Source organism: Rhinichthys klamathensis, unplaced genomic scaffold (assembly GCF_029890125.1).
Source record: "Rhinichthys klamathensis goyatoka isolate OS25496 unplaced genomic scaffold, OSU_Roscu_1.1 h1tg000105l_1, whole genome shotgun sequence".
NCBI lineage: Eukaryota > Metazoa > Chordata > Actinopteri > Cypriniformes > Leuciscidae > Rhinichthys > Rhinichthys klamathensis.
In genome coordinates this window covers 2058317-2078364 of record NW_026606644.1, presented here as the reverse complement: position 1 = coordinate 2078364, position 20048 = coordinate 2058317, and the positions used below count along the sequence as shown (strand labels likewise).

Below are 20048 nucleotides of genomic sequence, written 5' to 3'. Positions count from 1 at the left end.
AAACAGGAAATGACCTCGCCATTCACTTTCCAACTTCTCGGTCTCTGTTAAATGATACGTCACAGCTCTTTAGCTGTAGCTGCGATGTGCTATTTGGTTCAGTTTTCCTCAACCTGGACTGAAACTTAAAATTCTGAAGGGTTGCTTTGTATGTGTTCCGTGTGTGTGTGTGTGTGTGTGTGTGTGGATAAGACAGAGACCAGTGTGTGTATCTGTGTCAGTGGGGTGTGTGTTAGTCCAGGAATGTGAGTGACAATGTTTTATTTGCTCTGAGTCTGACTAACAGTATTCTGCAGACTTCAGTGCATTTCTGGCATTTTTAGGGGTGTGAAGGATGTATGCAGCTGGTGAGAGTCTAATAGAGATCGAGTGAGAAACACAGAGAGGTAGTGAGATAAAGTGGAAGATCGGCTGCATCCCAATTCTTCTCATGCTGTCTGTCCTAATTAGTACAATTCCATGCAGTGAATTTTCAGAATGTGCATTTTCTGTGTGCGTGGAATACCTGGATAATCTACTTCTACTGCATCTGCCAAAATATGCAGTAATGTAATGCTCCCAACTTGACATTCCATAAATACTTGATCTATTTTTACACGAAACTGGTCAAAAATGCACAATATGTTTATTTCTGAGATGATAACTGGACAGAGGAAATAAACAGGAGTCATATGATGGCCTCATGATGATGAGCTCATGTGATGGTAATGTAGCATGCTATAGTTTGAAATGGTTATTGTTGCATTATGCATTCCATATCACATGCTATTTTGAAAAGAATAGCACGTATTATACACTATATGGGTGATTCTTCAGTTAGGGGAACTTTTTGTGTCCTCTAAGATGATTAAAAATAAATAAACAAAAAATTATATTAGCTTCCATTTTGTATTTGCGATAGATAGATAGATTTTTTCATAGTTGTAAGGTGAAATTTGCCATAATTTCAGTTCCCAGATTTTTTAACCTCCACTCTAAATTTATTTATATATTTTTTTAAATGAGGACAGGTTTTTTTTGCACCTCTTCCTGAGAACCTTAATATTTATTTGTATTTATGTGTTCAATTTGTAACTTTATTAGGATTTTTCTTTATTTTATTTGAGAAATCAGCTCAGTTTCAGATTGTAATATATAAACTTTAATAAATTAATTTAAATTGTATTAAAAAAAAAAATACATACATACACACATACCTACATACTAGATAACAATGGACTGCAAGCTAACATGTTGTTTTTGCATGAAGATGAAGATTGCAGGTAGTCGAAAGTACGGTTCGTTTCAGTTTAGCTCACCGTTCCGTCCACAGTGAAATAATCTAATCACAGACCCGAATGATGAAAATGTTTGCTGAAGAGCCCTTAGGAAGATGGTATAAAGCTGTTTTCCCCCTCTTTTCCTCTGTTGCAGGTGGGTACTAAGTATCGTGCCCTCTCTTGCGTCTGCCGCTGCTTGGAGCTGCTTATAGTACCAGCCTCAGCTTTCCTGCCTGCTTGCTGCCCACATCAGTGAAAGACTTGCCCGCACAACCCCACAATCCCTGTGACCCCGAACGACCCCTACCTGACAGAGCTGAAGTGGGCACTATTGAATCAGCCAATCAGAGTCAAGAATTTTTGCTTTGGGATCCATTACTGCAGTTCAGTTTTTCCTTGAAGCAACATTTTTTTGTTTGTTCTTTTTCCTTTGGCCTGGCGTGTATCCACGAGGAAAGGGGAGCTTAATGATCTAAGAAAGAGAACATTAGCAAAAAGGACAAACTACTTTTGACAAAACACAAGCACACCCAAAGCACTTTGGGATTTTAAGGAACTGAAGTTTGCTTGCCGCTAAAGCGAGATGGCGATGAATATGGCTCACATGCGGGACACGAAATGGCTGACGCTGGAGGTGTGTCGAGAGTTTCAGCGGGGAACGTGCTCACGCTCCGATGCTGAGTGCAAGTTTGCGCATCCTGCCAAGAGCTGCCAGGTGGAGAACGGGCGAGTCATTGCGTGCTTTGATTCGCTGAAGGTAAGAAACGTCTCGGACTTCCAACTCTAGTGTGCACAGTCAGAGCGTTAATGCCGTTTACACGTATTTCGTTGAAATTCTGGTTGAAATCTGTTAGTCTTTCTGCTCTTTCTTAATGGAGTATGCCCACTTTTGGTCACATTTATTATTATTTTTATTTTATTATCAGTTTTATCAATTTTTTTATTTATCATTATTTGTTTTTGTTTTTATACCTATTTTATTTTATAATCACAGTAGAGAAAAGAGAGAAAAAAAGTTGAAGGACAGGCCATACTGTAAATTTTACCAAGCTAGAATAGAACTCTACGAGCACTTTTGGTCACATGGTTATATTTAGTATTTTTGTATTATGTTTTTGTTTTATTTGTATAATTTTATTATATTTATTTAACTTTTTTATTTTTCTATTTTATTATATTTATTTAACTTTCTTTTTTTATTTAATTTAATTTTTGACCTTTGACTTTTATTTTGTAACCATAAAAAAAGGACTGGAAAAGATGTAGAGAGGCAGGCCTAGAAAATGCTGCAAGCTAAACTAGAAACGCTCACACTTTGGTTACATGATTATATATTTTTCATTATTTTATATAATTTGTATTATTTTAATTGTATTATTCATTATTAAAAAATACATTTTAATTATTTATTTTTTTATTTTTTACCTTTTGATGATTTTTTTTCTTTTGACCATGATACCGAAAGGACAGGAAAAGAAGAGCTGGAAGAGAAGTGAGACTGGAAAATGTTGCTAGCTAGACTAGAACCCTCACTGCTAGTAGACTAGAACTGCTAGTTTAGCAGTTTTTGTTTGTAAAGATGCAAATATTCAAAGTTATTCATTCATTGATTATGAATTTTTTACCAAGTTTGACTAGTTTATTCATTTTACTAGTCAAATAGCACTTTTATGAGCATGAAAATAAGCAAGATTAGTTTCCATATTATCTGGCTGTATAAATGGGCCAGTGTTTTACCTTAGAATGACACGGCTGAGGCTTTAGTCATAAATTTCTTCTTCATACTTGGATGCTAACGTGAGCATTCCACACAGTTTATAAAAATGCAAATCAACTGCACTGTAAAGCACAGTGAATTTTATATAGGAATTTCTTTTAAAGTAGTAGTCTAGACGAGTACTACTCACAAGACCGTTTTGAGTGGTTCATGGAGTGTGAAGTCAAAGAAACAACAAAAACTTGTTTCTAAATATTTTTTTTTTCTGATGCGAGACTTTTATTTTGACAAAGACATATGAAAGCTGTTGACTCTTCTGTAAACACTTTGCTCTTCTGCCAGAATTTTTTTTTTTTTTTTGTAATTCCACTGAGCTACATTTCCATAGAGTGATGCAGGTATGACATCAGAACCCGGAAGTCTAATTCCTTCGAGATTTTCCAATGGGGTTTTTCACTTTATGAGTAAAATAAAGCCTGTGGTAATCATAACTTAACGATACTTTGACATTTTGTTCTACAACGTACACTGCAGACACTCACACGCCAAACTGTTTTATTTAGTTACTTATTAAAACCGTACGTTTTCAAAAAAATGAACATAACCCCTTCACAAAATTGTTGTAGAACAAAACGTCAAAGTATCGTCTAGTTATGTTTACAGTACTCATGTGTGTTAACCATTTTTGATAAATAAATTGGCTTGGTTCAAATTCCCAAATATTTGGGTCACGGCTTAATGACCATTGGAAAATGTGGGTCCCATAGACCTTATTCACAGCAGCGCCATCTTTGATTTTTAACGGCAATGAAAGAGAGGCTGTGAGAGATAGACATGGGTTTTGCTGTTATTTGGTGTGTTTTTTTTATTTAAAACTGCAAAAATATCTTCCCAAGAAGTTTCAGTAGACAAAATTATAAGTGATCTATGAGCTTTATACAGCTTTTTACAGCGGGTGCCATTGAAAACATGGTCTATCCCTCACAGCCTCACTTTCATACCCGTCATGGCGCTGCTCTGAATAAGGTCTATTGCCAAACCAGTTGAGAACTACTGGTCTAGACCACAAGACTTATGGGAGGAGCCCATCACAATGGCAACACACCAATGTTGGCGGGATCGAAACTGCGATGATCATTGTCACTTAAAGAACACAAGTCTTATGTAGAGTAAAAGAGCATTTTCTTGACCTTTATATGACTGGAATCCTCAGCATTTTGCATAGAAGTTCCTGCAAACTCTCAAAGTTGCAAAACATTTCAACAAATGTCCAAATCCAGGTCTCTGAGAGGAGAAGACTAAACATAAACTGATTATTCTGTGCTTTGCTGCCTTTTAATGACACACTGAATCTCTTATGTTTGGACAAGACTGAGGATGAGGTCTTATGTGTGGAATTACCCTGGTGAGATGGTGCTTGAGCGTTTCTGCTCAGCGCTGCTCTTTCCTGCAGGTTTTCAGTTCAGTTCCTCATTTGGTCAGTCAAAGAGACACTCAGCACAGCTTATGTACTCTAAAACCACCAGCACCCGAGCCTGGATGAGCAAGACAACATTAAGCTCTCAAAACTCCAAAAGGTTTTGGAGATCTGGTGTTCACGATAATGGTTTTCATTTCATTTTGATAATTATATGGCTATATTGTATTTTTAAACCCTTTGAGTATTCAGCAAAAAGCCACTGGTATTAGTACAAATCCCCCAAATATGAGAAATATATATAGAGAGAGGCCGCTCACAGAAGCTAATGCATGTGTTTCCCTCATTCCCATTTCCTGTCCCATGTTCTGAACGGAGTATTTGCTCTCTCCAGAACAAAATCCTCTATGATGAACAGGCTGATACCAACCGCTAACTCCACAGAGATCTGATCCTCGTCCATGAGCCCTCCGCTTTTCCCTCTAATAACACCAAAAATCACATCCAACAGTGCGGACCCCAAGATTGGTTCTCTCCGAAAGTCTGAGTCAACAGAGACTGAAAAGTCTGTAATGCCTAGCAGAAGAAACTAGGGTTCTCACAACTTTCTGCCATTCAGATGCATCTAATGTTTGGTGTTTAAAGAAGGAAGACGTCATTCTGTTACGACGAGATGTTTGAAGCGGTGGACGATTGTTATTTTAAGTTCTGGCAAAAAAAAAAAACGAAACGTGCTCAAGTTTACTCGTTTTATTTTATGTAATTAATACAATTTTATATAAAAAAAATGTATACGTATAATGAATTAATTTTACAAATATTTTTTAATCCTTGTCTTAGCAAGGATGTCTAAAAGGTTTTTCCAGTAATGTTTTGATAAATGAATTATGGGCTGTGTTACATCTGTCCAGAATGAGCTTGAAGTTCCACCAATCCATTACTTTGGTTCATATCGCCCAGTGTTTGGCTTAGTGTGGAGCTACTAAATTATTGATGTAACTAAATATATTTAAATATTAAAAAGAACACATGTGCTAAATTATTAAAATGTCTAAATACGCTGAAATATTAAAAACATACGTTATGAGTTTATTAGCTGTTCATTTGTATCACCTGGACTTTTCAAACAACTCCACGTAGTGTGTGTGTGTGTGTGTGTGAGAGAGAGAGAGAGAGAGAGAGAGAGAGAGAGAGAGTGAGTGTGTGTGTGTGTGTGTGGTGTGTGTGTGTGTGTGCATGACCACTTCCTTCCAGAGCAGTAGGGAATGCCACTTTGTAATTTTCCATCTATTTTTACACGGCAGGAGTAAAGCAAATACGCGCACAGACACACACTGACAGGGGGGTTCAAGCTAAATCTCGGGTCTGCTGGGAAACTGTGGCAACGTTTCAGGTGTTCCCCTCCACACACACACGAAGACACACATTAGACATTTGTTTTTGTTAGACACATCCAGTAGTAGAGACACTTTCAATAAATATACAACATTTACAAAAAAAGTACTATGGTACTATTATTTTTTTGTTGTTTTATGTTTAAAGAACGGCTTTAATACATTTTAAAATATAACTTATTCTTGTGATGCAAAGCTGAATTTTCAGCATCATTACTTCAGTCTTCAGTGTCACATGATCCTTCAGAAATCATTCTAATATGCCGATTTGCTGGTCAAGAAACATTTCTTATTATTATCAATGTTGAAAATATATTTTTGTATAAATGTGATAGTTTTTCAGGATTATTTGATGAATAGAAAAGTTCAAAAGAACATTTATTTGAAAGAAAAATATTTTGTAACATTATAAATATCTTTACTGTCACTTTTGATCCACGAGTCCTTGCTGAATAAAAATATAAATTTATTTTAAAAAAGACCTTACTGTTAATTTGTTACAATTAAACAAATATGTCGTCATACCTCACAGCTAGAGCCACAGTACTGTTTTCTAAAGGAGGTTGAGTAAAAACAGATGAATCGTGTGAAGATCTACTGTGAATACAGGCCAGTGAGAGTCGTGAATCTAGCGCTTGCCTCGTGTGTTTGTGTGTGTGTGTGTTTGAGAGAGAAAGAGAGGTAAAGATCTAAAGAAATTGTTTCAGTGCAGATGTGAAGAGAAGAACATTGTTGTGTGTGTGTGTGTGTGTGTGTAACAGCTCTCTTGGCCATGTTGGATCATGCTGGCTGGATGAAAAGCACACTGTGAGGCTGCTGACGCTGACTGCCATGGGCCAAAGTCCAGACACACACACACACACACACACACTGCTCAACTTTATCTATCATCCTTCCATCTGACAGAATGATAGATCTGTTATCTCTTCCTGTATAAATATCACCAGACTGTCAGAGATAGAGAATGTGACACAAATTAAGTAAATAAAACTGACAGAAAAGGAGAGCTTTAATATGGAGGGAAAAGGAACCTGTTAAAATAACACTGATTTTCAGAGAGAAAGAGAGAGAGGAACAGCTATGAATTCGGTGTTGTTTTACACTTTTGCTTCAAGCGAAATGGAAGATCATAGAGTGGAAAAGTGGCTTTGAGTAAAGCTGACGTGGGTGAGAGATGTTTGAGCCGACCGGCCAGTTTCCTCATCTCTAACAAGAAACAGGCCAGCCATATGGTCCACAGAGATGGCCACTGCAATACTTTTGGTGGGAAGATCTAAGTGTGGGTCAAAACAGACCAAGTAGGTGCGTCCTCATCCATGAAAAGACCACTTCATGAGGCCAAAGAGCATTTATCCCTATGTAAATGTCCCTGGCTTGTGTACAGCTTATCAGTGTTTGTTTGTAACTTTCAAGTAGAAAATGGTTTTGTCTGCTCAGAATGATCATATTTAATGTCAAAATTACAACTGGGAGCTCTTTTTTTCGACCCACTTTTCAAGTCATAGAGATTTATTTGTAAAAGTTGAGTACAGTTCAATTGGTATGCGTTTTATCTACTATTCATGAAGAAAAGAGAAAAGCTTGCCAGAAAATGCACTTTATGAGGTGACAGGCTTACATGACAAAACTACATTTCCCATGATTCTCAGCTAAATACACTTTTTACACACCTAATGCGCATTTTTGCTTTGCATTTTGCTGAACTACTGCTAAAAATGCATCATGTTTTTGAAATTGAAAAGAAGAGAGCAATCAAATCTGAAACTGCCAAACACACATTTTACTTTGGCTAAAATCACACACACACATTACCTCGTATTTACGAATATGGGAAAATATATAGTTGTCCTTCATTATTTCCCACTGAATATTCTGATTTACTCACAAATAGACTACTAAGTTATTTTAAATTGTAATAATTTCGCAATATTACTGTTTTATTGTATTTAATATGAGCAAGAGACTTCTTTCAAAAACATAAAAAATCTTACAGACCCCAAACTCTTCAACGATAGTGTACGTCACATTATGGAAGTTGAATCTCAGTCATTTTTATGTTTTTATGTATGTCACTGCATTATGAGGGCAGCTCACAGCTTAATGATTAGAGCAGACCGTGGATGGCCTTCTTTCAGATGATATAATTAGAACAGGTATCACATGACTAGGCATCTAAAACACACTTATGTGGGGAGACACACACACACACACACACTCACACACACACACACATAGTCATCAAGAAACACAACTCAAGTATCTATGCTCTCAACGAGGTGTATTTGCATATCATGCAAATCATTTGCCTGAATATAGTCAAATATGCTTTCCCTTCCCAGCAGCCCTCACAAGCTCAATCCGACAGAGGTGAAGTTGAGATCAACCAGTAGTAGAGGGGACCAGCACTCCCCTTTAATGCTCATCTCTCCATTTTGGCTCGAGTTGTGCAATTATGTGATGTACCCTTTCTTATACTGTCTATGGATGTACCAGAGGGCTCTTCCCATTTTAATGGCGCTGTTTGCTGGTAACGAACACTCCTTTGACCTTGTTCAGTCAGACAAGACGAATCTGAATGCTGACAGGATGTTCAAAGCCGATGTAAAATAGCCGGTATGTGTACACATGCAACCGCACATCAGCTGAATTCTGTTTTGTATGTTTATTGATTTACTAAACAGGGCAAATTAGCGTGAGAGAGCAATCCCATAATAGCTCAGATGGGAGTGGAAAGTTCTGCACGTGACCTACTGACGACACGCATATTAAAGAACCGACGCAGCCGGATCATTACCATAATGACCAACGCAATCTACCAAGAGCAGCGCAAATTAACGTCTGGTTTAAGGCTATGTTTACATGACAAGATATGCTTAAAACGGAGAAGTTTTTCCTTTGAGTTTTCCGCGTACAGACGACACAATTGTCAAAACGACCCCCATTCACACAGATCCGCGAAAACGACTAAAAACGCTGTATTTTGCTGCCAGGCCATTAGATGGCGATGAAACACGACTGAACACGTAATACGCATGAGCATGACGTCGTCTTTAGAGATTCGCGTTTATGTTTACATGGAGACCGTTTTTAAAAACTTGCACTTTGAAACCCGTTTTCAAAAGTTTTTAGTTGAAAACGGTGTCGTGTAAACAGCCCCTTAGACATGCTTTTTTTGGGGCGTTAAATAATGGTGCAAATACCAGTAAATTGAGTAGCTGAAACCTTAGTAAATCGCCTTGCATGATTCATTTAAATGCTCTCCTCCCATAAATGTTGTGTCTGAAAGAGAAACTCCTATAAATGCATATGCAATAAGGCCAGCTGCAAAAATAACCCTGTCCACGCCTTATTAGCGCTCATTTTTCACTGCGTGCCTTTAGTAAATCCTGACAGTGATTTTTTAATGCCAAAAGAGGATTTTGCACTGGGTCAAGCTGTTAGTAAATCTGGCCCTTGGTTACTTATGTTGCTGCTGGTCTGCAGAATTTTTATCATACAATGTAATATTATTATTTTTTTTTTAGCTTTTTTAAATTGCGAGTCTATGGTTTTTAGAGAATTCCTAGGTGCCATTTTGTGTACCAGAATTTCTGTGTAACTACTGTGAGTTTTAAGGGTTAAGTGTGTTATTTTGTCCCACTAGCATCACAAAAACGTGTTAAAATAATGAGTGTTTTCAAACAGGTTTCCTGAATGCTCCCGCCATCTGCCATTGGTTGGACAAACAGATATCCCCGCCCCAAACTCACAGTATTGGTTGAGCTCATGTTACTGTGTGGGGACGCAAAAAATGACACACTCCAGCTTTAAACCTGAACTGATTTAACTATAAGGACCTTTCAGGGTTAGTTTAGAATTCATCCATCAATCATGAGCCTGCCCTTGTTTCATAAATCAAACAGAACCAGGCAAAGATTGCATGGGGACAACAGAAGAATACATTTACAAAGGCTAGATGCTGAGAAGAGATGTTGTTAGTGGGATTTGTTTTCAATGGCGAGGTGTGGAAGCCTGAATCTCAGACAAATGTTGCGCTACTTTAGTGATGTTGCATAACATTACCAAGGATGCTTGATCAATGTGACTTTATGACATTATAGACATTTTTGGACATGATCCTGATGTTAATTGTCTTTTAAGAGCTTTGCATTGTTATGTATGACTTTACCAGCTTCAAACCCGACGTCCGCAAATCCATTAGCAAAGTCTTCTTACAGCTAATGGACTCAGTCTTGGCAGCAAATGATTTAATCTGGATTTTCTTGACTGGAGATGCCAAATGGCAACTAATTCAGAGGTTTTTTTTTTTTTTTTTAGATGGTTTTACCCTTTTTTTTCTTTAAAGGAAGGCGTCTATGATTATATATCAGCGACACATGGCTGAATGTCCCTGTCTGCCCTCTTTTCAGATCGACCCAATGCCTATGATTATTTCAGTATAGGTTAAATATGTTCTCTCCCACAAGCTTGATACTCTTGCGGAAGAAAAAATACAAATAGCACACCTTTTATATCTTAATTATTTTTCCTAGAAAACAATGGGAACCTTTTTTTCCTAGAGAAAATGTGAGTTGTGCTTGCCTTTGCATTGCAGTTCCTTGGGTGTTTTGAGTGGTTGCTAAAAAGAGCCTGTTAATTTGAGTGTATTCAGTTTTGTTATTGTTAACTAAAAGCAAACTAATAAAGAATTGTGTTTTGTAATGAAATAAAGCTGAAATAAAATAAAATATTAATATTAATTAAAAATGTAAAAACATTTTTGAATGCTTTGTCAACATAACAAAGTACTAAAATGACTAAAACTTAAATTTAAATACATAAAAGTTACATAGAAATATATATAAAATACTAATCAAATTGACAAAATTACTAAAACTTAAATTAAAATTAAATTGAAAACTTATATTTAAATACTTAAATACTACAATATTATACAGATAACACTAAAATCACACTGAATATCATTCACAAATTACTTCCAAGACCAAATTATCTGAGCTATGTTTTCAAAATGTTTTACATTCATTTCAAATCCCTGAATTATTTGTTAACTTTAGGAAAAATATCTGAGGCGTTGAACATATTTCAGATATCCTGAGCTAAGAACCTCTGGGCTTTTCTTGCAGAAAAATATTGAATAATAGATTGTTGTTCTTGTCTTGTTTTGGACTGTTTAGTTAGCAGACTTAGCACGCAAGTTTTTTAAGGGAGTTTGTAGCCTGGGATCCAATACCATCATCCTCCCGTTTATAGGAGCTGATCTTGTACGTCTGAAGACCTCAGCGCTTTGGAATACGGCCCCCAGCGCTCGGCCAAACTCAATACAGAAGCCATCATGGCGGACGGGTCAATCTCATGTTGCACACATTCACGGCTTTTAAAGCTCACGTCATCTCTGACCCCGTATCAACTCGTGTGTGTGTGTGTGTGTGTGTGTGTGTGCGCACGCACTCACTCTCTCTGTATTTGGCTATTTTTGACACCAAGCTTACATTCCAAAGTCTGAGACTGAAGGGTGAGGGTCTTTTTAGTTGTGTGTCTCGCTCTGTTTACATTTCGTTAAGTAATGGCAAACACACAACACTCTTGACAGGGTTTTTACAACACCGAACACCTATTAAATTCAAAGCTAAACATTATTCTGCTACTGAGACACTAATGTATGACTGTATCTGTTAGGTTTTCTCAGTCATAAAGTTAATGAGAGCTCTTTAATATCTGAATTGTTTCTCTCAGCTATCAGATTTAATGCAGCCTTTTTTTTTTTTTGCAGTTTTTTTGTTTGACAAAGTGTTTGTCTTAAACTTTGCTGTAAAGATTCCAAAGTCAGAGTTTTCAACTATCTATCTATCCATTCATCCATCTGTCTATCTATCTGTCTTTCATTCTTTCTATTTTCTATCTTAAATAGATAGACAAACAGACAGATAGATACAGTAGATTATCTATCAATCTACATATATGTCTGTCATTCTATCTATCATAGATAGATAGATAGATAGATAGATAGATAGATAGATAGATAGATAGATAGATAGATAGATAGATAGATAGATAGATAGATAGATAGATAGATAGATAGATAGATAGATAGATAGATGGATAGATTGATAGATTGATAGATTGATTGATCTTAATATAGACAGGCAGTCAGATACACGGATAGATAGATAGATGCAATCAGATAGATAGATAGATAGATAGATAGATAGATAGATAGATAGATAGATAGATAGATAGATGCAATCAGATAGATAGATAGATAGATGCAATCAGATAGATAGATAGATAGATAGATAGATAGATAGATAGATAGATGCAATCAGATAGATAGATAGATAGATAGATAGATAGATAGATGCAATCAGATAGATAGATAGATAGATAGATAGATAGATAGATAGATAGATAGATAGATAGATAGATAGATAGATAGATAGATAGATAGATAGATAGATAGATAGATAGATAGATAGATAGATACCGGTAGATAGATAGATAGATAGATAGATAGATAGATAGATAGATAGATAGATAGATAGATAGATAGATAGATAGATAGATAGATAGATAGATAGATAGATAGATAGATAGATAGATAGATAGATAGATACCGGTAGATAGATAGATAGATAGATATAGACGCAATCAGATAGATTGATAGATAGATAGATAGATAGATAGATAGATAGATAGATAGATAGATAGATAGATGCAATCAGATAGATAGATAGATAGATAGATAGATAGATAGATAGATAGATAGATGCAATCAGATAGATAGATAGATAGATGCAATCAGATAGATAGATAGATAGATAGATAGATAGATAGATGCAATCAGATAGATAGATAGATAGATAGATAGATAGATGCAATCAGATAGATAGATAGATAGATAGATAGATAGATAGATAGATAGATAGATAGATAGATAGATAGATAGATAGATAGATAGATAGATAGATAGATAGATAGATAGATAGATACCGGTAGATAGATAGATAGATAGATAGATAGATAGATAGATAGATAGATAGATAGATAGATAGATAGATAGATAGATAGATAGATACCGGTAGATAGATAGATAGATAGATATAGACGCAATCAGATAGATTGATAGATAGATCGATCTTATGTTCAGTGGTCTTGTGTGAGTAATGTGTGATTACAGTAACGTTAAGCAAATGCAGTCCACCTCAACACACTCAACAGCCACTAGAGAAGGGGACTGAACTCGTCTCACCATGTATGGAGACAGAACAGCGAATGCCCTGCCGCGGCCGGACCGCTGTTAGCAGCACACTCATGGAATGTACACGCACAGAAAACACAGACACACTGGGCATTCATTAGAGAATAAATGACTGTTTGAAAGCATAAACATGAGCGCAGTAAATCCACAGAGGACGTTTTCATTCCTGGATCAGGCCATAGTAACGAGCCAGCACTGAGATCTAACACACACACACACACACAGAGCGTGAACACAACCAGCAGACCGAGAAAACTGTTTATCTGACATACTGTCCTTCCTAATATGTTATAACAAAATCATCTAAATCCTGCCTCCTCCCCCTCTCTTTCTCTCTCTCTCTTGCTCTTTACCATAGCTCTATCATGGTTTTTATGGATATCTACCAGTGCGTTTTTTGTGTACCAACATGTACCATGGTAGTACCGAAGTATTCTTTGAATCACCCAGAGTTTAATGTAAATAACATGCTACACGAACATGTTAATCATTCAGTACTATGGTAGATATCAAAGGAAGCATTGTATTACCAAGTATAAAAGGATAAGGGCTTATATAGTGGGCCAGGTTGTCAAATATCAAAGACTGCAATCCTTGGTATTCATAGTTTTCAGTCACATGACAGTCATGGAGACCTGGAGGGCAGAACATCCATAGACCCTCAGCACAGGCCTGTCAATTTACAAAGTCTCAAGCCAGGAATATTTAGATCACCTCTCGAAAGAAGAAGAAAACTAAAAAAGATATGTGAACAAACTGTAAGTATTGGGTATTTAGCATAATGACAGATTTGTAGGCCGGTCATTTTAGACCGGGAACACCACAAGTGTGACTTTGTTCCATTTTGTACAAAATAAAAGCATTTCAAAACGAACTTCCTGGTTAAACATTAAAGCACACTAGTGTGATAAAACAGTGCAAATGTGTTTCTATATTTTGTTGAATATTAATCAAATTATCCACAAATTATGCTTTTTTTTAAGCTCAGATCAATGAGGCCTACGATCAATCAGTTTCAAAAAGAAATACAAAACCTGTCCTAATTCGCCTTTGGCTAAGCCCCACCCCCCTTAGTTACTGTTGCTACGTCCGACAAACAAACTTCATCTGGGGTCTGGTATCAACATGGCTTATGCTGTGACAGCTCTTCCTGCTGAAATTTTATCAAACTTTTATAAAGCAGCAAATAAAGTGTCCGATAGAAGTAGGCAAAAGGGGCTGCAATATACGTTCGAAGGCTATATTTATGACATACAGGTGAAACGCAAAGAACAATAAGGCATCCAAATAGAGGCAAAAGCATACCGGTCACAGTCAAAAAATGAACCACCGCATATCCTACTAATCGAGACGGAGGCTGGGACTAACAATATCAAGGAGCAACACTGTTCATGCAAAGCTGGGTAGGTCTCTATTCACTTCTATAATCGTTATTACAAAGCAAACGGACTACGCGGGTATAACATTGTATTTATTAGCAGCGTGTGCTAGACAGGATTTGACTTCGGTTTTGGGAAGGGGAAAAAACGCACACCCCCCTCCAACCTCTCTGGGAAACACGTATCTGTGTTACAAATCCCCCAGGCACAACGTTTAACCATATTTTTGATAAAACTACGACAGTAATAGCCTGCCGAGACCAAAAATATGAGACGCCTGTGTTAAAGTCAATGGAGCGCTGTGAAAAAGTGTAGGACCACTGTGGGAGCTCGTTCTTGGCTGCGCTGTGATTGGTCAATCTACTTCTAGGGTGTGGCTTAGCCAAAGGCGAATTAAAAGAAAACAAGTTGACAAAAAGATTGAATCCAATATTTGGTAATAATAAAGCATAACAAGCGATTTACAAGCAATTTTTAAAAGGTCGGTCATTTTTAACCCTAGATTTTCAACACAGCTTTAGTACATTAGTTATTAGTACAAACTAACTAGCGGGAAGTGGAGGAAGCCATGTTTAGCCCTTCAAACTACAAATTGCCATCAGAAGATTTTTTTTTTTAAGGGGTCATATAATGCCATTTTTGTACAAGCTAGTATGATTCTTTAGGGTCTAAATTAAAAGTTTGTAATATACTTTAATTACAAATTCTCATTAGTATTGTAAGAAAACACTTATTTTACTTGGTCAAAAACAGCTCTGTTTTCAGCACGCCGTTTCAGTGCATATGACTTTAAATGATAATGAGCTTCGCTGACTCCGCCTCTCTGTTCTGTGCGTACACCGTTTGTAACACAATAACCATAACGCGTTGTTCAGTATAAACGTGGGATTATGAATTATATTGAGAACGCCATGCATAGAAAACATGCCGTAATGTACCCTGAGTGTAAACCTTAAGACGCATTCATTGTGAAGCGTGCAGCTAGCGATTTGCAAAGATTAATATAAATATTAATATAAAGTTTAATAAAACGTTACACTCACTTCAGTTGTTCTAGAGGTTCAGCAGGAACACGAATAGCTGGTACCGATCCTTTATTCAGGAGCAGCTTCTTAGCAAAACCAGCTTATACTGACCCTCGTTTATAAAGCAGTCTGGTGTGAGAAATGATTCGCGCAAACATGAAAGCATTGACGTTGCTCGTGGGGAATATTCCCTTCGAAAACAAACTCAGCCACTGCGTCTTCAGCGGTTTGGATTTAGGAACATTAAAATGACTGCTGTGTTCGTTATTACACCCAAGAACAGAACACCACAATCGCTTAGACGCCATTCTGCTCATAGACAGTGCTCCAGCATATCAACAATGACCGCGCCGGTCCGCGCAGACTATGATTGACAGCTCGCTCACGAGCGAGGGCGGGTCTGTGTTGAAACGTTGCTGAAAATCGACAATCGTAGGAGGGGCTTCCGAGCGTGTGACGTCACACAGTCGAACGGCTTGATTTGAGACGGGAAAACATATAAGGAGATTAAAACAAAAACACTGGATGGATTTTTATCATTTTATGATGGTTGTGTACAGGCACTGCCAACACACATTTCAGTACAATCAACTTGTAAAAGTGCATGTACCATTATATGACCCCTTTAAAAATCACTCACAACAATTTGCTGTCCCACTGAAAAAAAAAAAGTTTGGTCTAGTCTAGTGCAAAACACTCTGGGAGTCATGTTGGTACTGGAGGACATGCATATTAGTTTTAAAAACTTTAAACCTTAATTGGCCCCTGAAAGAGTTAGATAGACAGCTTATCAGGAACACCCTGACCCTGACCTATTTGTGTGTGTGTGTGTGTGTGGGGTGGGGTGGGGTGGGGTGGGGTGGGGTGGGGTGGGGGGGGGGGTGTCGCTGTGAAAGAGAGATTTCACCGCTGCGTGACTCAGCTTCTAGTGAACTCTGGAATTGGACCCTGCACTTCCTGTAGAGCTTAACAGGCTGAGTCATCAAAGCTCTGACTGACAGGAAATGCATCATCAACCCCGATGCATCAATCATTAAGAGGGAGGGGTCACCGAACTGCATTATTCATTAGCGCAGTGACCGTAACACACTGGTCTGTACCGTGCTGTACACGTGAAGCACTCCATTTTAGGGGATACAATTTTTCTCATATCACATAAGCAAACAAAATGTACTTTGTAGTGCCATAATAAGCAAATCATGTGCATTTTGTGTTCGTGAAGCATCATATTATAGGTGAAATGCATATAATTACAGACATTTTTGAGGTTGTGCGTGTGGGGTTCTTTAAAAACACACGCACACACACACACACAAGCGATGGTACAGATGTGACCAGCCCTCCACAGACTGTTTGTTCAAACCTCGTGTCTGTCGTGGTCATGGTATCCTAGCAACAGAGCCCTCCATCTAAGCCCAGCTCATTCTGATGTGTATTTATGAAAAAGGATAGAAAACACACTGAATTCAATTATCAAAGTCCTTGAATAATGAAGAAAGAGAGAGGAAAGGAGTCCTTTTTTAATGCTTTTATCTTTGTAAATGAAATTTATTTACATTTATAAACTCAGATAATGCATATTACAGATTATGTAGTTATTGATTATACATATTCGTATCCATTTAGTTCTTTATTTGCTAAGAAGATGTAGGTTAATATACAGTCAGCTGGACATTATCCCAAAATAGACTCCTACAGGATGAAACAAGATCCCTGATCAACATGTGGTTGTTTATTTTGCGGTAATAACCGGCGGTCTGTACATTGTCTCATATGAGCTATGTTTAAAATGCAATATTAGCATAGTGTTTACTGTATACTTATAGCCATTTATACTCCCTACTTTAAATAGTATGTGAAATTGTATGGAGGATGCAACAGTAAACATTACACGCATTAATATCATTCTCACATTACCTCACTACGTTACATTTTATCCAGCAAATAGCATCAAATTGTATTTGTAGTCCAGGTTTGTTTAAAAAATCTATTATCTTTTGGCAGTCTGATGGAATAATAAGTACAATTTGAATTTCCTTCACTTTATATACTGTATGCAAGGAGTTATTGATGACGGGCCATGGATCATTAGAAAAGCAAGTAAAGTTACACTTCAGGTGTGCAATATTTTTTAATAATTCAATGGACCAGAGTCAATTATTCCACTTATACTACGGTTACCACACCGCAAAACATTGGTCAGATGATGTATATCAAGACATTTGTCAGGTTTTTGTCCTTTCTAATTTCTAATGCATCTCATCCCACAACCTCCATTCCTCATTCCAAAACGTCATTTTAGAGTAGTAACTGAGGCTCGAGCCGTTGATAGCAGAATAATGCAGTTATTAGAGAGAGAGAGATTAAGCGTATGTGAATTACCTATTTTGTTTGGCAGCAGTGTCTCTACTAATAGCGAAACTGTGTATCTGCTTCAAAAACAGCGCCGTTATTACCTCGCTAGTGAGAAATGTCATGTAGCTTTTAAGTTGCTAAACTATTTTACTGATATACAGTAATTGTCAGTGCAGCGCTGACAACACGTTTCTGTGCGAGTGTGTGTGTCCTTACTGTATGTGTTTGAGTGGGAGAGAAAGCGGGAGAAAGAGAGTAAAACGTGATTTTGTGTTGTTTACTATATTTATTTGCTCGGTCACTGTCGCTGTGGGTTTTAGTTCTGTGGGCTGTAAGGGTCTTTGAAATAACTGAAATCCTTTGGCGAAGTGATACGGAACTGTAATGCGATCAAGAACTGCCTGGAACTACTTTAGCCATGCGTTTCTCTGAACATAATTGCACACCTTAGAACGTTCGTCAACCAATCAGATTCAAGCATTTTACAGCCCTATAGTGTTTGTATGTGTGTATATATATATATATATATATATATATATATGATGCAGTACATATATTTACACACATAAGTATTTAATAATTAAGATTTTTTTTAAAGTTTCTGTAAGAAGTCTGTTATGCTCACCAAATGCATTTATTTGATCAAAAATACAGTAAAAAATTTTATATTGTAAAATACCAGTAGTGAGTACACACACACACACATTTTAGGCACCATATCTAATACAAATAACTAGAAAGTATTTAGAAGAGACCAAAGCTGCATTGAGAAGCCCTGCACAGGAACTGAAAGAGATCACTCCCACTTTGAGGGTAAAGGTGGGAGGAACGGATAATCCCATGGAGACTATACGGATAATCCCGGGATTATAATCCTAATCCTATGTCACACTGGACAGCTCACATTGCTGCTAATCGGCTGTAGTGCCGTAAAGCCACTGTGAACACTGTTAATCCTGTTACTGAGATCCACGTAATCTCACGCTGATAAGGTAATCATAGGATAGAAAATATCATTGTCTCAATAGGAAAGTCCCCAACATCTGTGTATGGAAGTAAACGTATCTGAATGACGTTAATTACGGCATACAGCTCCGTGACCTTTGACCCCAGCCTTTCGCTCCAGATGAGCCAGGCGTGTGGTTGCGTGAGATATGTGTAAGTAAATCTTGACAGGCGTTAGACAATGACAACAAACCCACACCGTGAGAGCTCTTGGCAGTGTCAGAAGGGGCTGTGCATCGAGGAAAAAATAAAGAGGCGAAGAAACTGTTAACGAGAAAAGAGTTAACGAGAACTCTCTCTCTCTCTCTCTCTCTCTCTCTCTCTCTCTCTCTCTCTCTCTCTCTCTCTCTCTCTCTCTCTCTCTCTCTCTTTCCCCGGCAGCCACAAAACTGTGGTCAGAGATGGAGCGAGAGATGGACAGTCCTCAGAAAAAAATATATATACCATTTTCTAAACAATATGGTGTAAAACTAACAACACTGTTGTGGGTGGTTGCTATGGTGTTGCTAAGGTGTCCTGAGTTATTACAATGTAAAAACTGTCCACTGATCTGAACCTGCCGATTGCTTAGAAAAACGATAGCACATTTCTCTTTAAAAGCCACATGTTTTGAGGTATCATTCATATCCTTGGCACAAAATTAGTTAATTTAGTTTCACACCAAGGTGTAACTAAATGAGTTCAATTAAACAGGGGTCTGTTTAAATCACTAGCCCTAAGTATGATCAATAGTAATTGCATACATTTCTGCCACATAAGAAAAAAAAAGCTTTATGCTTTGGTAAATTATGACAAAAACGGTTATGAGATTAAAAAGTTGAAATTATGACTATGTACGTTATGAATTATATCGTAATTATAACTTAGTATCTCATAATTTTAACTTTTTGTAATATTTTTATTACAATTGAATTGACTATTTATCTCATAGTTTGGACTTTTTGTCTCAATAGTTTTTGTCAATTTTGACTACATCATTATGACTTATATCTTGATTATGACTTAGTGTCTTATAATTGTGACTTTTTGTCTTATATTTGAATCTCATAATTTTGACTTGTCAATTTCAACATTACATCTTATGACTTAGAGTCTCGGAATTTTGACTTTTTATGTCATCATAATTATGATTTACCAAAGCATGTTTTTTTCTTATGTGTTGGAAAACAGTTTCTATAAGAATGAATTGACTTCATTAGTGAAAAGGAAGAGCAGGACTTATTTCAGTAATATACACGC

At 37.0% G+C, this 20048-nt stretch overlaps 1 protein-coding gene across 10 annotated transcripts in view; it reads left to right on the top strand.

Annotated features, from left to right (window-relative positions):
• Positions 1-20048, top strand: part of mbnl1 (muscleblind-like splicing regulator 1) — a 71040-nt gene that overhangs the window by 29013 nt on the left and 21979 nt on the right. For all 10 annotated transcript variants that reach the window (XM_056253507.1, XM_056253506.1, XM_056253511.1 and 7 more), the window contains exon 2: positions 1414-2016. In XM_056253507.1, coding sequence (XP_056109482.1) covers positions 1843-2016 — 174 coding nt within the window. In that variant the 5' untranslated portion in view covers positions 1414-1842. The remainder of the gene's footprint in view (positions 1-1413; positions 2017-20048) is intronic.